This window comes from Anarrhichthys ocellatus, unplaced genomic scaffold (genome assembly GCF_004355925.1).
Source record: "Anarrhichthys ocellatus isolate YVR2014 unplaced genomic scaffold, GSC_Weel_1.0 scaffold24, whole genome shotgun sequence".
Classification (NCBI taxonomy): domain Eukaryota; kingdom Metazoa; phylum Chordata; class Actinopteri; order Perciformes; family Anarhichadidae; genus Anarrhichthys; species Anarrhichthys ocellatus.
Genome location: NW_022280054.1, coordinates 7,614,114 through 7,637,828, shown reverse-complemented (window position 1 = coordinate 7,637,828; position 23,715 = coordinate 7,614,114). Strand labels below are relative to the sequence as shown.

The following is a 23,715-nucleotide window of genomic DNA, read 5'->3' as shown; positions in this document are numbered from 1 at the left end:
TCACAAGAGCTAACTGTGGTTTCTTTGCTACATCATTTTAAGAGGAGGAAGACAAAGCAGAGAAAAGACCAGTCTCCATTTTGTTTCACTCCCAAGGACACAGGGGAAGGCAGACACTTGCACAGAATTTTGAACTTAAATATGCCCAATTCAATGAGAGATATTGCCGATCAGTCACAGACACACACATACACACACACACACACACACACACACACACACACACACACTGCACACAGGCGGTAATAAACAGACACATTCAATATACACACAACAAAAAAGAGCACACACACACTCAGCCTGGGTCGAGCTAATATTCACGCGTGTCAGGTGGAACGGCCCATTCGGGGTGAGAACAGAGGGGTGCGAGTGTGCTCGCAGGTCTCCAGTGTGGCTGCTGTTAATGGTCCAGTGGTGTAGTCCGATAAAGGGCAGCCATCTATCTGCACCCACCCAGTCAACTCTGACACTGTTTCCAAGGAAACGCCACCCGCGGGAGCCAGAAAGGGAGGGTGGGACCTTGAGGGAGCATATTCTCCTGTGCTGTCAGAGTGCCAGGAGGAAGGAGAACAGGGATGGAGTGATAGAAGGACGGAGGAGTGGCGGGAGAGGGGAAGGAGAGATAGAGCGGGGGGGTTGGATACAGAGGAGGGGTGCACCAGCCGCCTCACAGGGGTTAACTTTAATCAGACATGACACACACAGACCTCAGGAAGAAAGAGTGACAAATGCAACTACAATCATACACTTTCACAGGGAGAGGCGGATCGTCACACACATGCACAAATGTCATATGTACAGCAGACACACAGTCTGCATATGTGTCTGCGTGCAGACGTCAGTTTTACTGCAGACGGGTATCATGGGACCCTTTGCAAAATGTGCAGCAAACACAAAAAAAAATGACACGTCATATTTCATTTTCAGATCCCTTTCTTTTCCGCTTCTCTCCAGACTGTGGGAGAGACAGGAAAGCCGGTGATGCAAACGGCTGAGATAGAGATGCTTTCACGTAGCCGGGCCCACTGCATCATCATCCGGAGACCAGAGCTCACTGTCACCTCCAATTATGTCACACATTAACAACTTTATCATTCATCATATGGGTGGTGTCAGGTATTTGTTCAGCCTGATTCATTCATATGCAGAGTACACTACTGCTGAACCTTTAAAAAAATATACAGAGATACCATAAATATGTGTATTTACTGTACAGGTGTTTGTGTTCAGTCAGTATTGTCAGATCTTTGGCTTTTTTCCTAAATAAAAAAAAAGGTTTATATGAAAAACAATTTTCAAAGTAAGGCACTGTAAAAAAGATATTGTTGTGGTATCGGTTCAGAAACTCAAGTGCTGTATAATTGTATTGTATTGTATAGCCAGGCTGTTGTTAAGTGACGTTTTAAAAAGTGAGATGCTGGAAGATGCTGTACCTTTCCTTTAAATTTAATTAAATTATTCCAGCAGTAGATACGTAGTATGAACTTTTTTGCTTCTCCCTATCAGAGTAGATTTTGTTGGAAAGTAATGATTAATGGGAGCATTGCGTACGTTCTGTTTAGCCTCTCCTGACCACATGCTTCAGTACATTCACTGCAATCCTACAAACACACTCTTTTACAGTTATTCTCATCATTATTGTAAATCCACATTACATAAAAAAACAGTCCACACAGCACTACACAGCACTGAACTACGCCGGCCCACAGACGCTCGCAACAATTAGAAGGTGTAATCTCTGCACATCTATCTGCCAGGAGGCCTGGGCACAAACGCTGAGCAGAGAGAGAGGGGGAGAGGGAGGGGGAGAGAGAGAGAGGAGGAGAAAATAACCATTATTATTAGCAGACAGAGCTGTCTGCACTGGAGGCCTGATCACCTTCTTCACACACACACAAGCTCGGAGCTGCTGGGCTTTGTGCAATCAGATGACACACACACACACACACCTCCTATTTTGCCTTGTAATTTTGACTTTATACGGACAGTTTGGAGCACCACTGCTTTTGTCGTGCAGTCTGTCGCCATACTATAATTGGGAAGTTGTAAAACCGAAGGATTTCTCATCCATCTGTGTCCTAATGCTGTCATCCTCCTTCTGCCTGGCTGCTGATTACAGTCTGTGTACTGTCTAACTGTGCAACACTGACTTAATGTTATTTTGCCCGAGCAGAGCCATTGCAGCGACCCAGATGTCCATATACTATAATCTAATCTAAGATGATTCTGGCTCGGGATTGGCTAATCCAACACCACTCTTCCTAATCTGACGTCTAATAGACGGCATCTGGACAAGACGACGTAAAAAAAAAAAAAAAAAAAAACACGGCCCGGAGACAATCTGATTGACTTGTTTGCGAACGATAATCTTGTCTGTACAGTAACGTTGTTCCTGTAAGCATGAATTTATCCGCATGTTTACCACGAAATAACACAGACTGTTATGTTGTCTTTGGGACAAAGCTTACAAGGACCCATCGGTCTGGCATTAAAGCTTTTTGATCAAATGATTTCACTAAACCTCAATGTGATTTTGAACATGGTACGTGTTTTAGATTGGAATTTTGGAAGTAAATAATGATATTGTAAATAATGAAATAGTTAATAAATAGTTCAAACAAACTCATCATGTGCACCTTCTTCTTTTGCCAGACAGCATGAGTCTCCCTGCATTCACACCTCTGCCTAAAAAGAAATGAATAAATACAGAGTCTATTTCTGCTGGTGTCAACATGTTTCTTTGAGTGCATAATGGATCAAATCATCAATAATCAATTGAATGTGGCACCTCGCAGGAGCTGCTCCCCTCATTTCTTCCGTCCACTCTTGAGGTGTGATGCGACACCTGATCCCTGTCTTTTTCCAGCTGCAGGAGACCTTCTCAAAGAGCATAGCAACAGACCTGTCTTCCCTGTAAAAATAGGATTGGCTTCTGTGAGGCCGACTCGACGCCACAGATACAACACACACTTCCCTTCATTGATTATGCGCCCAAGCCCCTCAGAGCCCAGCTTTGCAACTGATGTCCTCCCCTCTCCGCCTTGCTCACTCTCCTCATAGCTCCCATTTTCACCCTCTTGCTCAGATTTGGAGCCATTTACCTCACAACCGCATCAATATTTCAGCCCTCCTGCGGAGGACTTACCCCTTCTTTTTTTGTACATTTCTATTGTTTCCCCTGGATAATGAAATGTTAATGTTATTTGGGAGCACGAGAGACATGTTGTGAACACAGGCCGAAGACAACCATGGAAGCTACATTGCAAAAATCAAGAACACTAAGGCCATCTGCTTGGGTGGATCCTCGCTTTGAGCAAAAACATCTGGACTTGAGAGCTTTGATTTGGACGCACTCTAATTAAGTGGACTTATTGTTAGTGCTTCTAGTAGGGACAACTGTTACAGTTACTGACTGAGCACATTTCCCAGTAACAGTGTTTGACTAAAAGGAAAAGTCCGTCAATACTGGAGATTTCTTTTACCGTCAACAAATCCCATCAAAACACCAAAACCAAAAATGATTTGATTTTACTATGTATTGTTTGTGGAGCCAAAGCCTGATGTATGTCATTCGTCTGTGCCATAAAGCTCCATTGTTGTTCAAAAACGATTTAAATCACATTATTTTATCACGCTGAACACGAGCACTGTTGTGAATTTTGTCTCGATCCCACATTCACTATATATGTGGGATCTGCTGCCATAAACTCTCACAAGTGCAACAAACGTGAATTATTCCACAGCTGAAAAAACCCCCCCCCCCCCCCCCATAAGATAAAAATATACTCCTGTTTGACTGGCGTTGGCTAAAATCTGCAGTGCCCGGCTATTTTATGAAATTACTTCGGCTTTTTAAAAATGGCACCATATATTCGTGATGTAATTTTTAAGATTTACATCTTCAGTAAAATCAAAAAGTCTTGGGAAAAAAAATGAATTCATTTTTTAACATCTAAGCCTAATCGTTCCTAAGGACCTTTCCAATTTAGGTAAAAGTCTTGCAATTATAATTTAACATTTACAGATAAAACGTAATTTACCTCCTGTTATTGCTATGTTATTGTTATGTTGATTAATCAATGTTATATTGAGCTGTGAGGGATGTAGTGAATCTAAACTATGGTGCCATACATCAAAAACGATTTTTCTGAAACCATGCAAATAAATGCAAAAAAAATTAAAAATGAAACATTATTTTTTTGTGAACACTTCATGAGACTATTGTATTACATTCTTAGGACTCGTGGACATGAGAGCTCTGTGTGTCGTACGATATGGACTGCACACACCTCGGCATGCTGGTATTTCATGCTAGCTTTCAGCAGCTGTCTATTACCATCCGATAACACATCGAGAGAGGTATAAAACGATGGCGCCGGGGCAGAGGAGGCTGAGCAAACAAACACACTGAGAGGTGGGGAGAGAGAAAGGACAGATGTATTGAAAGCTGCTGAGTGATGTGTGTTTTCTTTTTTGGCTGTGCATACTGTTGACTGCGAGAGAGGGAAGGAAGGATATGCAGGCAGCAGAGAGAGAAGGTGAAGTGTGTTTCAGTAAGAATACAATCCTTTCATATGGGTGTTAACCAAAACAAGGCCAGAAGGCACTGTATATGGAAATGTGGCACAGAAAGTGTGGCCATGAGAGTACCTATAGCGCACTTCTCTGTAAAGGCTTTTCTCTGAATTTAAATTCAGTCTCAGACATTCAGCAGCACATCTCTGTTTCAGAATTTGATGATAAAAAAACCCACAAAATTTAAATCAAGCCTGATCTCTGATTTCAGAGTAGCTCAAATGCTTCTTTTTTGGACAAACCCTTTCTCCGAATAGCATGTTCTCATTAATGGTTTCTCACCACATCTATTTGGGCATGATTTTAAAGAACTGAGTTTGTGGGTTATCCTGGATTATGCAAAGGACCCTGTGCACAAACACTTATCAGTTTAATTTCTTTGTCCTCCCAATGATATTCATGCCAAATCCCACAGCGTCGTATCTTTGCTCACAGCTGGCAAGTGTAACTAAAGGATTATGCAAGCAGCTTCTACAAGCAAATAGATTTCTCCCTACTTCAGAGGAAACTGCTAGTTATGCAGCGCCTATCTGTCCGCCAGGCATGCACAAAAACATGTCTCCCATTTTCTTTTTCTCTTGTTTTAACAGTGCGAGGGAGATGGAGAAGAAACAGGAGAACGGGAAACAGCACAGTAAACAGAACAAAAACACGTGTACTGAAGTCTGTGTATGTGCACAGCTGTTCTGTATCATCAGGTGAACGTCTGCATTTAGTTGTTACATGTTTTACTGGAATATGGCAGCTGAAACAAAAGAGGGGGGCTGAACTTCATCTTAACTGGATACGCATTAAAGCACCACCACCTAAATTACCAATTAGCACGCGAGTATGCCATTGGACAAGCTCTGATCGTCCACCAAGCGTCCGTGAGTGAGCGGACTGAAACACGTGAGGTCAAGCTACTTCCTGTATGCAAATATTTCTCAAGGTTTCTTTCCCATATATGGTCCAGATCAAGCCCAGCCTATGATGGCGATTTTCTGATTCTCTGCGTGGCCTCCCCGCTGTCCCTGAGGGAGATGTGTATTAATTAGCATTGATCTGGAGCAAGAAAACACAGAGCAGATTGGGACAGGTCCAAGGCTATCACAGATACAGGAGCTTGCTTGAAATACAGCACAGAATACATTTACATTTTATATTTTAGGCAGCTAACTGACCGGATCCGGAGAAACGCAACAGGAGAACAATTGCCACGTAATAATTTTGACTCAGATTGTATGCAGTTATATAAAAAAAGAATAAGCGTTGCCATATTTGCTTCTATTTTAACTTCTCAAATATTCTTTTGAGCAGTAAGCATCAGGATTTTAGTATCAAACTTTTTCTGTCTTCCTCAGTCCTTTGTTTCTAATATACTGCACATTACTCAGGGTCATAGTGCTGATCTAGGCTCCCTCACCAGGATCCTTTTGACCATTTTTCTTCTGTAATGACCTGAAAGCCATAATGTAAATGTTTCTAGATCAGCAGTCCTAATCGCGGACCCAAGATGCAGTCCATCTCTCCTTGCTGAGCAGGCAAGGCCTCTTTGAGCCATTAGGCTCCAAACAGCTGTAAATGCCTTGTTATGCGCACAGCAGTGTATCATTGGAGTCAGACAGGGAGCTGGTAATATCTAATTCAGATTTTAAAAAAGGGTCCATCTGACATATTTGTGTGTGCGGCAAACTCAATTTAGGATTATTCTAGCTTCCTTCGCTTCTCTATTCCTGTCTGTGTCTAAACCAGGAGCACATTTTGTGCTAAAGCTGTGACACAGCAGTTTTCATTGATTATCTCCAAACTTCTCCAAAACAGTTTTATTAGAACGAAAATGGCTTTCTTCCGTGTCGTTATCTTTGATCTGAAGTGCTCTAAAATGATTGTGAACATTTTACATATCTTGAGCTAAATTTTGTTGAACTCTTTCTCATTCTACTTTTACATTTGCTAATTTAAGCTCGCCTTATCTGAGCTGATATGTGCATGCAGCACTATGTGAGAGCGTGGCAGTTTCATGTGATTCAGTAGATCTTGCAATGTAATAATCAGCAGAATAAAATTTTGTTACTGCAAGGATTTTTTTAGCATATGACCAAAACGGTACTGCGCTGACTAACACTGAGACGCAGTAAAAAAAATCACAAGCATCAAAAACAATAGAATATGTGAAATCAAATACATTTGCTTTTAAATTTAAACTATTTTGACATTCAATCTATCATTCATCAAAGAACAAGCTAAAATACTCAAATGTGAGATTTGTCACTTGCGTAAAATGATAGTGTTATTAACGTCTTTGGGTTTAGGGCCGCTGGTTGGGTAAAATAAGATATTGGAATATGTAATTTTAGGATTTGAGACATTGTGATTCTGACACTGTGTAAACCAATTTTTTTTTTTTAATTGTACAAATAATAAGTGAATTAATTAAGCCATCATTTTCAGCCACATTGGTTGGATATACATAATATTTTTGATAAATAATCATCGGTAATGTAGATATACTGATTAAGTGGGTAAAGGCAATTACTAGAACAACCAGAAAAATATAAATAAAAAGTAAAAAACACATCACTTTACTGTAATTCAGCCTTTAAAAACACAAAAAGACAACAAGTCTCCAGATTATCTCAGTCGATATCTAGTCTCGTATGTTGATATCGATATATTTAATAATAGTATTGATATGTTGCCCGGCCTTAAAGCAAAGCTCGTTTCCAGTAAAAAAACAAAGGTCTTTGGTGCATTCTGATGTGGCTGGTTGGTGAAAGTGCTTCACGTTCATCTCAGCCGACCGCTGAAAAGTCCAAGAAGAATCTCATCTGCGCCGCATTTCCATTGTTGAGAGAAAACAGACAGAGGAAGGAAAGGAGAGAAAGAGGGAGAGAGAAACGGAGAGTTTGGCTGGAACAGACAACAATTACACTTGCCCTAGGAGGCCGAGGGAACCTGACCACGTTGCTATGGAAACTCAAGTACAGCAGAAAGTAACAGGAAAATCAATTCAGATGGAGCTTATCTCTCCCTCTCTCCCTCCCTCCCTCCCTCTCTCCCTCCTCATTTCACAAGGGCTACAAAGCACGTTTCCACTCTGAATCACATTTTAACTATTGCCGGGCTGATGCAGCACTAATCACAATAAACACAATGATGTTTCTTCTCATTCCCACCTAAATGACATTATGTGGATTTATAGTGACCAGAAAAAAAAAAAATACGTCTTCAAAACATGCACACCTCTGAAATTGTACGAGAGAAAGATGCGAGTGCGAGTGTGCTACGACTCGACACAAATCACCCTCTGTCTCAGGCGCACCGTTCATTTTTTTTTTTTTTTTTGCTCTTTCTTTCCTTTCCTCCTCACTCGCTCCCTCGGAGGGGCAACAGCAGCTGTACGCAGGTGATAAGCCTGTGCGGCGATGGGCGCTCGGCTCTGATTGGCTGGCTCAACTCCTACGCTGATGTGAAGATTGCAGGCTGCGTCTGTCAAAAGGCCACTCTGCTCGTGGTTGTCATCTCGTGACGTCACTGCCGCAAATGACAGTTCGACTGGCTTCACTCGGAGCGTATAGCATGAGATTTACATTGTTCCTCCCGTAGTGTTTCTGCATGACACACTCTTAACATTTAAGAACCTATCGTACACAGGATGCAGGACACGTAGGTTCACAACATAATCATAAATGTATCAGACGTATAGCCTCGGCTGCTTTGCACACAGTCACATGAACAGCTCTGATCATCTAACAGACAGTCAGGGTACGACAGGAAGTGACTGCCTGCAGCCTGCAGGGAGTTTGGGTGTTATTTGGATCTCAGTCGTTAGCTGTACTATGGCAAGGTGAGGTCAAAGACGGGCTGCAAGTATACTAAGTGTGTTTGTGTGTGTGTGTGTGTGTGTGTGTGTGTGCTCAAGGCTCACGCCAAAGAAGAGGCAAGAGGAGAGAAAACGAGCCTTGAAGAAAAATAATGATGCTTGATGCCTCATACATCAAGAAAGAGATAGAGGGTCACCTTGCAGTGAAGTCGGCTGGTCATTTGTCACTGCAGGAGTCAATCTTAAGAACCATTTGTAGAAATCACAGGAGAAACTGATATGATGCAGTAAGACTGTGCAAGAATTCAATATTTCCTTACTATTTTTTATATACGATTATATGTATATGTTTAAGATGTTAGAGATATCCTGACAATGATTTTAACCATTTCACGCAGCCTTTGGGTAAGCCTTTGGGTAAGTCTTCCATCACACATTTACGTTAAATTACTGTTATTTACTTTGCAATCTCAGCTCATCTTGATACAGATGGAATAATGGTACAGACCCATATAATGTAACGCAGTGTATGAAGAGAGCATTATAATAAAAACAACTATAATGATGATAATCATTTCAGAATCCAATTAATGTTTGCAAATCATTTACTGACATACCCAACATTTGTTGAACTAATTCTACACTTTCATTCATGTTTCAGTAGTTGCTGCCACCAAACTTTTGGTCAATAAGCTCCAAATATAGAGGAGCATAAACAGAAAATTATTCAGCTTTTCTGGTTGACAAAAAAGTTTAAAAGATTCAAGAGTACAAATAAAGGCCCATTCCAGCAAATTAATATTCAGTGTGGGGACTTACAAGAGACAGATAAAAAAAAATAATGGTCAACATCAAAGCAGCAGATGTCAAGAAATCCTGACTTTTAGTTCCTAGTATGGTTCAAGTCCCCAAAACACTGGATCCAACATATTGCTACTCAATGGTGGTTTTCTGGTTAAATGCATATGGAGGAAGAGCGGGTCGCCCACTAATCGGAAGATCCCCGGCTTATCCGCTCCGCATGTCGTAGTGACAATGTGGGCAAGATACTGAACCCCCAAACCACTAAAGCTCTGCCATCGGTGTGTGAGTGAGTGTGTGTGAATGAATGACAGAATAAGATCCTAACGAGCAGTTTGGCACCTTGCATGGATGTGTGGGAATAGGGCTGTGAGTGGTCAGAAGACCAGTAAAGGTGCTATATAAATGCAAGTCAATATTAAATTATTATTCCAAACTTTTGAAATCTCCTTCCAGAGTTGCAGAAGACATTATACTACTGTTTTCACAGGCTGTATAGTAATCTTTGTGACGAGTAAACTGAACTTTATTGTGTAATATTTTAAGAGACAAATCTACCATGTATAGATCCATAAAGTGTTTTGTGATAAAAGCACTCAATTAGATCTCCTCTTCTGATTGGTGTCCAGCAGGCGCTCTAAAATCATGATCATGTCTAATCAGTGTTACAGATGCCCAGCAGGGGGGCACAGGCACCAAGGCTCTGTGTGAAAGTTGAAAGAGGCTCAATGCGATTTACTGTATTTCTCCAGATTAACCACCCTGGGAGCAGAATAAGACCATGTATTAATCCTTGATTGGATGGAAGGTGGGAGAGGAAAGAAATGGAGTGAAAAATCCCTATTAGGTCAGCAGGGTGATTTGAGTTATTAAGTGCCTTTTTTTACTCTAATCAGTCACTTTTAAGATGGGATCAGACACTGTTGTATTATGGGATGTGATTGAGCACACCAGTTTGTCTCCATTTCCCCCAGCGCTTCAGCTGGGAACATATGGGAAGGTTCCTCCACGAACCTCGCCACCTGTCACTGACACGCGCGGTCATGAACAGAGGCACTTTGCACCTACACAGCCACAGTCCTCCAACAGCCCACATCCAGGAGAGTTTATAAACAGAAATTAATTGCTTGCTCCGGCTGTAATTAGCTCGCACCATGCTTATTACTAATCTGTGTCTTGGCCAGACGCCAGGCCCGTTCTGGCCCGTCTCCAGTCCATTTTCAACACAGTGTTGCTCTACAGTAATCCATAAGCTCTGGCAGGATGTACCCGTTCCACTAACTGAGCTGTTCTCAACTAAACACACATATTTCTAACTTTTCTGTGAGTCCTCATATTAACTCTCTTTCTATTACTGTATTGCGCTGTCTTTAAATGCATCGCCCCGATTTGAATGTGCTGATTGCGTAACAAAATGTGTACGATCCACAAATTTAAACTCTATTTTTGAGTTTTGATTTTGAGTGGATTTCATACGCATGACTTATGCACAACCCAAAACTGTAAAACTAATTGAGGACATTACTGTAAACCCGATTCCTGCACTAAAATAACGGCACACACTACCAAAACAGTGCTTATTGGAGCTTCTGCCTTCAATCCGAGTTGAAAACAAAGGGGCATCCCCATCGCAGAAAGCCAAATTGCCTATTAAAGATGAGAGCATGTTCAGTCTCCCAATGTGCCCTGCCATCACCACCCTAATCATTCCCTGCCTAAACAGCCTAATGGCTGCCATATTGCTGCTGTTTATTAGTAAACACTGATGGAAGAGTGCCCGCTTCAACAGTTGTTGATTCTGTCTATCCGTATGGAGTATCAGCTGGGAATCACCGCCACTGTGCCAGAACGTTGTCTGTTGTTCAGTCTGCCGTCACTGAACAGTTTGCTTTATTTATTTTACGTGCATAGTGATTAGGATGTCAGTAGATGGCATAATATAATATATAGAGCTCAGATAAGGCATAAAACAAATGTGAGAGCTGAGAACAGCCCTTCTTCTGGTATTTCTAAACCACCAGATTGTTCTACTGATGTGTTGTAAAAGACAATGTGAAAGAATTAAAATGTGCAGTGTTTTTTTCGGTCACAAACTACAAGTGTGTGCGTCAGTAGCTGAGCCAGAAGGACACTCCAAAGATGACCTTAGGTTTAAGATGCTTTTGGGAAGCCTGGTCCAAGATCGATTTCCCTCCATCTCTGTCTCAGTAACCCTTCTATTGATCCTTATCAAATATGTATCACGTCCTCAAGCCTTCACCGCAGCCAAGATGGAGACTTCAAACAGCAACAGCTCAAACAGAAAGTCAAAGGAGAGCCGGGTTTCTCTTTTTTCTAAATGGCAAATCTCATTGCGTAGGGAAGATGTGAAACCCGAATAATAATGTAAAAATAACTCAAATGTGAGCCAACACATCACGAAACCACAACATATTATAACAGCTTTAAAATAAAAATGTAATCTCGGCTCGTTTCAAAAGCTGTAACATCAAAGCTTTCAAATATAACACAGAATGCATGCTATCCTAAAGCAGGCTGTACAAAAGACAGTGGGGTTAGTCATCTACAGAAGGCACCAGAGAGACACACAATACATGAAGCAAACACCCCCCAACTATCTCGGCTCTAACCTCACTTCTCACTAAAAGGGTCTCGTCTCGTCCTCTTCCAATTCCCCAAACTCCCCTTCACACAGCACTCATATGTTGCAAATGCACAAAATGCATCCTTCAGCTCATGTTCCCATAATTCTATGTGGCAGCAGCGTGATTAATGCACACAACTATTGATTTTTCTTTTTTTTCCTTTGCTCTTTTTTCCTTTTCTTATTTCTTTCAGGACTCTGTAAACAACACAGCCTATCCCTTTGCTCCCCCCCCCCCAACACTTACTTGACAGTATCACACTTTGCACTCTGTCACACACCCAAATATAGACAGTGAAAATAAATTCACAATTACAGCACCTTTATACACACATGCTGTACAAAACAATAAGCACCCCCCTGCCCCTTAGCTTTCAGGCAGCTGTGTGTGAGTGGACTGGGAAAAGGGGTGCAGTGAAAGACAAGGGTCAGCATTTCACTAACTGCTGATCTGTGTAGGAGGAGGGAGGAGCAAAATGATAGGCTGTGTTGTTTTCATAGGGTTTCACTGCAGGATGGGTGGAGTAGTGTGTAAACCCCCCCCCCAAAAAACACATCATGCACCCAGAAACAAAACACTCAAGACACATATGTGCAGCACATCACGCACACACACACACACATGTTACAATCAAGATCGTCCTCTGAATTGCTATGCAGGGATCAGCCGTTATCGAGCCCCTGAACAACGAGAGGCAAAGATGGAGCGAAGGAGAAGTGAGAGAGGAAAGGGAAGCGGGAAGGGAAAGAAGGCAGAGGGAAAAGATCATGTGGCTAATGTGACGCAGTCCCTTGTTTACAAAAGAAAAAAGCCTCGCCCACTCTCCTCTACCTTTCAAACCTCTTCCTTCTCATTCTCTTGTTTCCCCAGCTCCCTCTTCCACTCCTCTGATCTGCCCTCTCCTCCTACTTCCTCGCATCTTCTTACTTTCCCAAGCTCAGTTCCTCCACCCTGCCCTCCTTTCAAGGTTGGCCTGACTTTGGGCGTGTTGAATTTACAGCCCCGTCTCCGCCTGCCTCTCAGTGCCCTCGCTGTCAATCTCAGTGAAAAATGGAGGCGGTGGCACATCACTGGCATGATAAATTCCTGCTGAGCAGTGATCCTGTAAACCAAACACCTACAGTTGCCCCTTTGAAGACATCCTTAACATTCCAGCGCCTGAGCCGGTGGCTGGTTAAGACTGTGATTCTATTAGCAAGCAAACTGTTTAATTAGCCTCTATAAGCACTCACAAGAACCCATGAGAGAGGAGTGAGCAGAATGCCAGAGTGCAGAGGCACTTTCATCGCTTGAAAGCTAAACGCGTGGATGGGAAGTGGCCGACATGAATGTGACTGAAAAATGTAACTTGAGATTTCTTTTTACTGATGCCGTGAGTATCGGCAGGGACTTATTTGCATAAAGCAAATTAAAAAAAACAGCATTTTCCACGCAGGAGGAAATTGACTGGGGCGCTGTGCCAAGCAGGTTATGCAATAAGATGAGAAGAGGGGAGAGAAGACCGACCGTCAAGGCCAGCGGAGGAGGATGGGAAGAAGTGGAGGATGGAGAAAAGAAGAGAGGAGTAAATACAAGGAAACGAAGGACAAAAACAAGGAAAATGGTGGGAACATAAAGAATGTCAGCATCTGACATATATTACAAACAGATATTCTATATACAGTATGCACAAAAATAAAAACTCAATTGAGCCTTCGCTAAGCCCCTCCCCCCGCTGCTACTCCATCATGCTGTCAGAGCTACCATGGAGCCCACACTGTCACTAACTGCTCCACCTGAATGTACCTTCGTGTTTTGGAAGAATTGAAAAGCGCGGGCACAAAAATATTCCCAAAAATACCATAATGCTACTAAACCGACCAGTATGGCAAAATGTCATATGATTGACAAATGTCTATTGTCTGACAGTATATCATCAAAGAAAAAAATTGATAACTAGCCACATACAATTAAGAGGATGGAATAGCAAGACGGAGGCACATCGAGAAAGTCGGAAGGTCAAATTCATTTGTTAGGATATAACCGCTTGAGATGTACAATCTTCTTTTCGAGGGGGTCGCAAATGGCTTATGGAGTCGTCCCTCTCGCATCGCTGTGAGCATGCGACTTAATACGGAATGAAGCTTCCCGTCCTCCATCTCCAGCTTCATCTCCGGCCTGAAAAGATGAAAGGCCTGCTTGTTTGTTTCCAGGAGGAAACCCTATCTCTCCACACCAGAGGAGACCTTTCTCCCTCCATTCCTCTTTTCTCCTCTCTTTTTTCCTCCCCATCTAACCTCACCTCTCCCCTCTGTTCCTGTCCTCTCTAGGGGCGACATACAGGCCACCTGTCCGGCCTCCACTTCCTTATCTAAAGCTGTGTGAGGCTTCCCACTGGATGAGCGACTGGATGAAGGTGTTGGAGACGTGTTGCTTTCAGGTATAGTTAGCATTGAGCACGGTTAGCACCAGATGTGCCTTGTCTTCAAAATGTTATAAAAATGAACACAACTAATTAAATAACGTGCTCTCTGCATTAAATGTTTTGGATTGCAACTAACAATTAGTTTCACTATGGATTAATCTACAGATTATGTCACAAGTTCCCAGAGCCCGTGATGACGTCCTAAAATGTCTTGTTTTGTCCGACTAACAAAAGCTAAAGACATTCAGTTTACAATCAAAGAGAATCTGTGATTTTGCTTTTTGAAAATGATGTTCAATTTCGAAAAAATGTGTTTCTGGTTTAAATATGACTAGCACCTCACCCTTTATTAACCTAACCCAAACCAACATGTGTTTAGTAAACAAATCCTAATTAACATTAAATTAGAACAATGTGTGAGTAGGGGCACTTCCTGGATGGAAATAGAGTCTGTTGGAGGTGCTTATTGGATAAGGATACTCTGTTTTAAACAATATTTTCACAATATTAAATTAGTTTGAAGTGTCTAAATGATGAACAGAATATCATCCAGCCTTCACTACTGAGACAAAATCGAATTTGTCTCCAAATTTCCAAGATGCCTACACTTACAGAACAAGATTTGAATGGATGCAAATGTTGACACATGCATAAAAAGCTCTGAGAGCGCACTTGCATGGAGATTATGTTGACTCCGCTCTACTGTTGCATCTATATCTGTAGAAGGTAGGAAAAGTCAATGAGAAATCGCTGTGTGGGAGATGTACAAACAATCGTAAACATAGGTACTGAGCGGATATATTACAACTAATACTGCACATTAGGAGGACTCAAATATCTGAAATATTACCGTTAGTAGACACAGAATTGATGTTCAAATTGCACAACATACAACTGCATGCGTCTTCAAGGAGAGTGCAAGGTCTCAGTGACAACATGTTGTTTGCAGCTCATTCAGTATCTAATACTGGTTTCGCTGAAGCTCTTCTCAGCAACCAAGGCCACCCGGCTCATTAGGCTGCCTCGTACCATGAAGGATGAGAGACAAAAGGTAGATAGATGGAAAAACACAAAACCGTTGCAGCTCCATCCCTATTCAAAAGCATGGCCACTTGAAAGACACAGCAGCATGTACAAAAAGAAAACACGGCACAGACATAACGTATGCACGCTGCTACACAAAGGTAAGCATGTGACAACACCGATACACACATGCATTGAAATAAAGCTCCACCGTATAAAATCCAGGCAGCAACACGACTCGACTCCTCCCCGCTCCACTTTATAGAATTATTTTTTGTGCCTCTTTCATCTCTCTGTTAGCTCTGTCAATTGTTTATCAAAAGCAGCGAGGAGGCGATCGGAGCCGGGCCTTTGAAAGCTCGTGCTGCGAGATCCATTTTAAAATTCATGACGGGTTAATGGTATGTTAGTGACATTAGGACCCAGTGAGCTTGCGTCGTGCTCATTCACATTGAAAACAGGCCGCTTCAAATGACTACTAAGCAGTCCTCATTCTGAGAGGTAATTCATATTGTAATTAAATTTTCAATCACAGTTGATTAATTAAGACAGGCCCTAGTCTGTAATTATGCATCTATTTCTGACCCGAATGTGAATCCCTGGATATTCAAAGATTTCAGCGGCCACGATTTTAAGCCTGAATCCTCTCCACGCGCTCATTTTACTCATCGTAAAAAGCACATTTACACCTGACCATATTAAACTATCACTAGTGTTCATAGGTTTGGATGTTTCAGGGTATGTAAACTGGATGTTTATCAACATTTGCTTACTAATAAAGCGACATTAATTGTTCAAGAACACCACGGTGGTGTTGAGAAATATCAGGAGCCTTGGCTGCTCTTCTTCACATTCTGATGCACAATGCAAGGTAGGGAAGTGCACTTGATGTTACCGTTCCCAACAAAAAACCTGAGATTAATAATTCAGTGTGGTGTTGGATACCTTTATTTTGTATCCACTGAGACCAACTCTTCTTTCATGAAAAATTGAAAAAAAAAAAAAAAAAAAAAAAAAAAAGAGCGGCTGGAGAAGGAGTCTGAAAACTAGGCTGGGTCAAGCTGCACCCGGTTGCCACTGTCAAGCCCTGTTGGTATCCTCATGGCCTCTCATGCGCGTGCTTTTCTCGCTCACGCACAAACACACTCACGTGCACATCCTCCTAACCCTCGCTCCTAGAGTAAACATACCCTCTCCATAACAGTGCGAGGTGAATCCGCTCATGCATCGGAATCGACCATCAAATATTCATCAGCGAGCAGCAGTGATTTTGACAGTGCGGTCGTGCTTTTGACAGCACTCGCCTGCTGCAATACGTATTGGAGTAAACACGGACAATCCAATATCGTTGTTCTTTTGAAAACTTGCGAAAGAATTCAAAAGAACACCGAGCGCACAATATAATCCATCAAAACCTCACTGCATATTCTATAGGCACTCAGACCTGATGTAAAAAAGAAAAAGGGAAGATGTCATTGTAGCACTATAAGAGCTGATTTAAGGTAGTGATTGTATTCAATACAATAGAATGGCGCACACACATGCACACTTCAAATTAAAATCGTACATAAAGAGATGGTCTATACATGTCCTTGTCTTTTTAATTCAGGCCAACAGACCTTTGCTTTTGATAAAGATGAAGAGGAGTCAAATGTTAAAGTATTTTATCCTCATAATAGACACTTTTTTTCAGGTACGGATGAGATAAACATCATCTCTGACTCTTGTCTACATCATTTATTTCATTTACAGAACCTAATCATATCTGCATGCTGCATATTTGCCCGCTCTCCGTGACATCAGGCAATGTCTTCAACCGGCAGCTCGCGGCGAGTAACTCGAGTAACCTCCAGTAAATAAGTCGCTGGCATGGATCAGAAGACACATCTTCATGCTTGAGCAGACACATTTAAAATGCCACCAAAACACCGTCCCAGATTCTGCCCTCAGTCAAATGACATCAAGTGCTCACTTACAGGTCCCTGAACGCCCCAGTATGAAGCGAAGTCAGCCAGCGGGTATACATGGAGCAATCAAGAGATAAGCATCCCATTTAACTTGAGTAAAAATCCAACCCGCAGAACGTCCCGGTGTCTTGCGTTATCACGCTGTGCCACTGGATTCAAATAAGGAGGGTAACTAGGTCAATGACGCTATGTAAACTGTTCCACTTTACCCCTTGCTGGACTCAAAATGGAGTTGGCTGAGGTGAGGTGTGTATAGGAGAGAGAAGATCAGTGATTCAAAGTGACAGCTATCAACATCCTCTGGCTAGTGAGAGGACAGGGCCGTGCAGAGCTGCAGAGCCTCAGTAATGGCAGACTACGACAGAAACCAGGTAAGAAGATGACTCACAGTGAAACAGAACATAGTGTCCAGAGAGCGTGGAGCAGAGCAGAGCAAGGAGGGGTGCTGGGATAAACAGCAAAACAAAACAACTTTCCCTCCGTCAAAGATTTAATCTTACAGCACAAAACGGCTTCTCTGTGTGCTCTTTAATACCTGAAATACCTTCGACAAAGTCATTTCAACATTAACACGGGCGTTTTACCTTCACATGTTACACATTCGCCTTGATTATCAAGGTGTCACAGGTCGTGTCCCTGGATTTATTTTAACACTAAAAGCTCTGTACTGAACTACCCATTTACACAGTGTACAAAGTATTTTACTTGTCTTACCTGAGTTGAGTGAAACTGTGTCTTTCTCCCATGATACGACAGTGACGTAGGCCTCAACAGAAGTGGGGATAATGCACTTGAAGACGGCTACACTGCCTCTCATAGCCTTCTGGTCGGCCACTCTGACTGTGTAGGGTTCCCGTGAAACTGTAGATCAAGAAAAACACATTCGTGACAAGTCTCATTCATAAGAGACCAACTGCTTTATTGTATTCTTCTTTTTCATTTTTAGGGACAGGGTGGGTGTCCAGTTCAAACCTTCTGAAGTAGTAGTATCACAATACTACTACTACTTTGTGGTGTACAATTATGCAACATTACACTATATTGAGTCCTTGTTTTAATGTCAGCAGAGGTTTGGATAAAATGTGGTCACACATTCAAGATTTAATTTGTGTATGAAACCTAACTTAAGCAAAGGTCAAACAGATGACAGGTGGATATAAAACACTATTCTAACAATTGATGTTGCCAAGGTTAAGAATTAACTATAAATACTAATCTTTGTACCAACGTGGACAAGAAGTCCTTAAAGTGTAATTAAAAATCTACAAATGCATCTGCTGAGGAAGGTCATGTGATACAACAGAACGCTCCATAATAGCTAATGAGAGGACTTTGCCATCAGAATAAGCACATTTTGCGTCATTGTGATTTCAGTGCAATTTGAACTCTAGCAATCAAAATGAATATGTCTCCTAACTGTTTAAGGCTTTTGATGTTTTTAACACACATGCTGTGACAAAGTTCAGCCGATCTTTCCAATCACGTATCTGGAGCAACATATTAATCAATCAGACTCAGATAAATTAAATAAAGTCATCCTCAAAATGCTTTGAACTTTTACTCGTTGTCAAAGATGACGGAGTTATTATATGATTTTAGAAACCTGCACTTAATTCATTTGCAATTAATTTGTCTTTCAGGTGTTTGATTTTACCACTGTATTAATACCCAAAGCATCATTATTAGTAGTGTTGCTACTATTACAACTACAACCTACCCCTACATTTACTGACCACTACCAGTACCACTGCTACACTAAGCCCTCCACTGTGGACTCACCGGCTTTGATGTGGACATCCTGACTCCTAATCTTGCCAGAGGGGTTCTCGGCAGTGCAGTAGTACGTGTTGTCATGGATCAGCTTGCTGAAGCTGGACGGCAGGAAGTTGAAGATCTGGAGGGTTCCATTGGGGTGGACATGGCGGATGCCCGGCACATCGTAGATCTCCTCGCCGGTCGCCAGATACCAGCGCAGCGAGGCAGGGGGCGCGCCACCAGCAGGACAGGGCACAGAGGTCCCTGTGGTGCTGGCAAATACTACCTCTTGCAAAGATGCATTGACAAAATATAAGCTGGAATGTAGGTCCTCACTGAAAACTGAAAGAGAGGAAACACAGAACGTTCACTGTTACAACCACGTTTATTGTATTTGATCACTTATCCTGTAAATTGTTTGGAAGCAAAACTTTGAATGTCGCCTTTCAAAATAAATCTAAAGTAGAGAACACAAATGTTTATCGAGAAATGTCATTTTTGTTCTTTTTATAATCAGATTGTTTGGCATTTGAGCATGAAAATGTTCAAAAAAAAAAAGCCTAAATTAGTATTCCTGCTAAGTCAGTCACTGTAAGTGCTTCTAGTTATGGAACATGATCGGTAGTTTAGGATTCATCAATGTAATTCCCATCCCTGGGACCTCGGGAACATTAAATTAACATAAACTACTATCAATTATGAAATAAGGTCAGTTGCCTTGATCATGTTCAAGCTTTAATTCAAGGCAAAGCCAACATCACAGTAAAGAGACAGACGTTAAATGCAGTTTGTGCAGGAGCATTCTCCAGAGGAGAGGAGGGTAATAAATGTCAATGTTGGACCAATTAGCTCCATAGTAATCTACAGCTGTTTGATTTCAGAGAGCCAGCATGCATGTTTGCAATCTGAGCTTCTGTGTATGAGAGGCAGTCTGTTTTTAATGATTTCTAATTCATACTTGTATATACAGTGTGTGTGCATCTCCCTTGCCATCTCAGCCTGGTGACGAGCCCAGAGGCTCTGCTCTAAATGGCTCACAGTGGCACTGGCAGCTGGCTTGGACCCTCCCAGGGGAGAAAACATTTTAGCACTTCATAAATTCCTAACAAGGTTTCAAATTGCCGACGTTTCCATCCTTTTCTCTGCTCCAGCGGCTCTCAACCAGCAATGAGACACTCCAATGACCTGCTCATGTACACACGCACATCAGCTCAACGCTCATTTGTTGTTACAAATTAGGAGCACTCATTCAAAATTATTAGCACACTAAAGATCAATACCGCAGCGTTGTTGTACAGGCATTTGTTGACATATTGGAGACCTGGACAGTTGCACCACTTCTGAAATGCAAACAGCTCAGCACTCTGTGCGCATTGTTCAATTTATTCAGATAATGTGGACTGACTGTGGGGGGGTTTCATCCACATGACAAGGAAATGAAAAGGCAGCCGTGTCCAATCATTGACGTCTGACCACATGCATTATTACATAGTGAAAAATATTAATGATGGCTATGAATAAATACATTACATAATGTATTGATACAACAAATGAGTTATTCAGATGAGAAAGATAACTATTAAAGATGAGGCCTGAAGACCAGTCTAATCAGCCAAATGAGTTCTGATGTACTCTGGAGAGGGGGGAAACACATATTTTATTTTATTTTACTGAAGTAAAGGTAATCTGAGTGCTTCTTCCACCACTGTTTAGTTAGATGGTGCAAATATAAGATAGCTATAGCATTTTCAAGGATGTCATTATGCAACACAGGAATGCACAACGAAATTCAGTTGTAGCTCATCTTCAACACAACAAACACATGACAAACAAAACAAAAAACAGTAGTACATTCCTGTAGTGCATTTTTTTTAAATTTGGAGCTAACAGTAGCTTTACCTAGCTAAACCTCACTGATCTGATAAAGGAACAACTAGCAACAGGCTAACATTAACCTATGGAGCTGTTTTTAGTAGTCACTGTAACACAATTAGACTTTGACTGGGATGTAAATCTTCAAACACTACTCAACATTACATGGAGGAAATGAAGGAAGGAGCACACCACCCACAGCCTGCAGACACTGTGGTGAAATACTGCAGCTACAGCTTGTATCAAGGTGTCAGGCCTGACGGTTTTAGTAGCAGGACAGTCTGATTACTGAATCCATCTATTTGTTTACCTCTGTGACTCTGCTTGCCGTCTGTCTCTGTATGTATGCTGATTTCATTTGTACATGACAACAAGAAAGAAGAAAGAAAGAAAGAAACCCTTTTTATTGTCATATACATATACACATACACGAAATTTGACTTCTGCATTTGACCCATCCCTGTATATAGGGAGCAGTGGGCTGCCAATGACAGGCGCCCGGGGACCCGGGGGTTCAGTGTCTTGCTCAGGGACACTACGACACGTGACACGTCCCACGTCCCAATCGAGGATCGAACCGTTGACCCTGCGGTTACCAGACAACCCTCTTAAGCAAGTGGCTCACTGGCAATGCACATTCGGCGCACTAGAATGCACTGAACAATGCACATTCCTGACACTGCTGCACAGAACTATTTGTTACTTCTATTTGTGAACGGTACAAGGTGATGACTAACAATGCACCTCTGGTTCTTCACATATTTCTGTGAATATGTTAGATGTTCACTCTATAGAAATTACCCTGTGAACAGCTTCAGTACTTATTGAGCCTGGTTGTAGGTTGGTGCATGTTTTCCCATCATTAAACATCAGGAAAATGGGAAAATGCTATTTGTCTGTCTGACTGTCAGTGTTTATTTCTAAATAAGGAAAACAAATCACTGAAAAACTGAACATTTTACTAGATTTTCTTTCCCCTCCTGAATAGGTTGAACCCTAATCCTCATGGTAATGAGTAATATAAGTAGTGTGTTGTGATCCGATTACCAAAGCAGATTGTGTGAACTTCACAAAGCATTTTACATATGAAACACACTGGTTCTCTAACATATTTGACTTCAAATAAAATATTGAGAAGTAATGCTCCCAGGAGAGAAACTTATGTACAGTCTCTTACTTCAAAAAGTTTCAGCCAATTTGAATCTTTTAAAATGCGGTGGAAGGTGTGCTGGGTTCTCGGTGGGTCTGTGGCACCGGCCAAGATGAAAATAATACATCAAAGTCATATTAAATTCTGATTCATTCTCTTTTTTTCCAGCTGGCAGAGGGAGTATCAATCTTCTCAGTGCTCTGTTGATAATACAGACTGGAGCTGTGAGGGGGAGATCAAAACCCCACCTGTTCATGGACGGTGCTCAAGGTTAGTAAGAAGGAGAAGATCACTCCTGTCAATATTCTAAAACACGCCTTTACTGATGTTACTTTTTTTATTTTTTATAACACACGAAATGTTCTGGTGATTATATTAAAGACTCTTTGTAAATATGGCTTATGAATTAGTGTAATATGTCACCAAAAATCACACGATCATATCGAGGGGATTCTGGAAAAGTAAGTGAAAAATAAAAAAAGAATTAGCAAAAAAAACGAAATAACATTTTCTTAAATAAGAAAAATGTGACAGACCCAACTGGCACAGATCAAAGTTTTCTGCAAATACAATTTGGGTACTTAGTTAATTGATACTTTGAACGTTACAGTGCCACAATAGCAAACGGCTGGAGAGAAGTAGATCAAAGCGTGTGTGTGGTTGCTTGGAAAGCTTCTATTCTGTGCAAGCATCGGAGAAATTGGATTAGGATTTATGTCATGGCTGTTTTCATATTCGTCTATCTCACATATGAAAAGTACGTGAGAGCAACTCAATTTAGACTGGCTGAGTGATAGCGAGATTGATTTAATTTAAAAAAAGAAATGAACTCTGGTGGAAGGGTGCATATCACTGCGCTACTCGTTTTCCTAATTGACTGAGCTCAGGAGCCAGGCCACAAATGGACGAGTGACGCATGTACATCGCCCCTGCAGACCTCACAAAGAGCACCGTGTCATGCCCCAACAAACGGCCTCGGGGCCTAACCACTTACTACATTGCCCGAGAGGAAATCAGTAATTGGCATAATTTTTCATGAGCTCAACCGTAAAGGTGAAATAAATGACACTGTTCAATAATGCATTATATGCATCTATAATTGACTATGATTTTTTTCCTATGGGATATCTTCAGGAAGAAGGGAAGAAGGAACAAAGCAGTGCCATTTAAATCTTTTTTGTTTCTGGGCCAGAAGAAGAGCTAAAATGCTAAAATACCTTATAAACATTGGTGAGGATTACGCGTTACTCTGGGTCTCCTTGTAACAGATAATTTAGTGCATTACATTTCCTATGTATTCTTTTTAAGGTGTATGCAATTGTTTCTTTTTAATCTGAGCTTTATTTTCAGTTTGGTTGGTATACATGTAGGTTAGCGTAGTGTAAGATTGCACTCACAAAAATAATTTTAAAGATTGTAGATTATTATAATTGTCTTTTACACTGCTGCAATTTCCAGTGTTGAGCAACTGCATAATGGATATTGGGGTAGCTAGCAAACAGTGGTTTATTTAGACCAATCCAAGTCCTATATTCACATTCCTTAGAGCTCAGTTTTGGTCTCCACCAACTCCTGAATGAAATATCTGACTCTGTAGAGGCTAAATGCTCCATTATATTCAATAGCTAGTTGTTATCTTTCTCTGTCTGCTGTCTGGTGCTGAGCAGGTAGTGTACACTAAGTTTCTGGGCGGAAAGCATCTGCCTGTTGTGGCTGAA

At 41.5% G+C, this 23,715-nt stretch overlaps 1 protein-coding gene across 2 annotated transcripts in view; it reads right to left on the bottom strand.

Moving 5' to 3' along the window:
• dscamb (Down syndrome cell adhesion molecule b) overlaps window positions 1–23,715 on the bottom strand; it is a 110,390-nt gene that overhangs the window by 73,485 nt on the left and 13,190 nt on the right. For both annotated transcript variants that reach the window (XM_031861009.1, XM_031861010.1), the window contains exons 2-3: window positions 19,000–19,317; window positions 17,935–18,081 (exon numbers count right to left, since the gene is read on the bottom strand). In XM_031861009.1, the coding sequence (XP_031716869.1) occupies window positions 17,935–18,081; window positions 19,000–19,317 (465 nt within the window). The remainder of the gene's footprint in view (window positions 1–17,934; window positions 18,082–18,999; window positions 19,318–23,715) is intronic.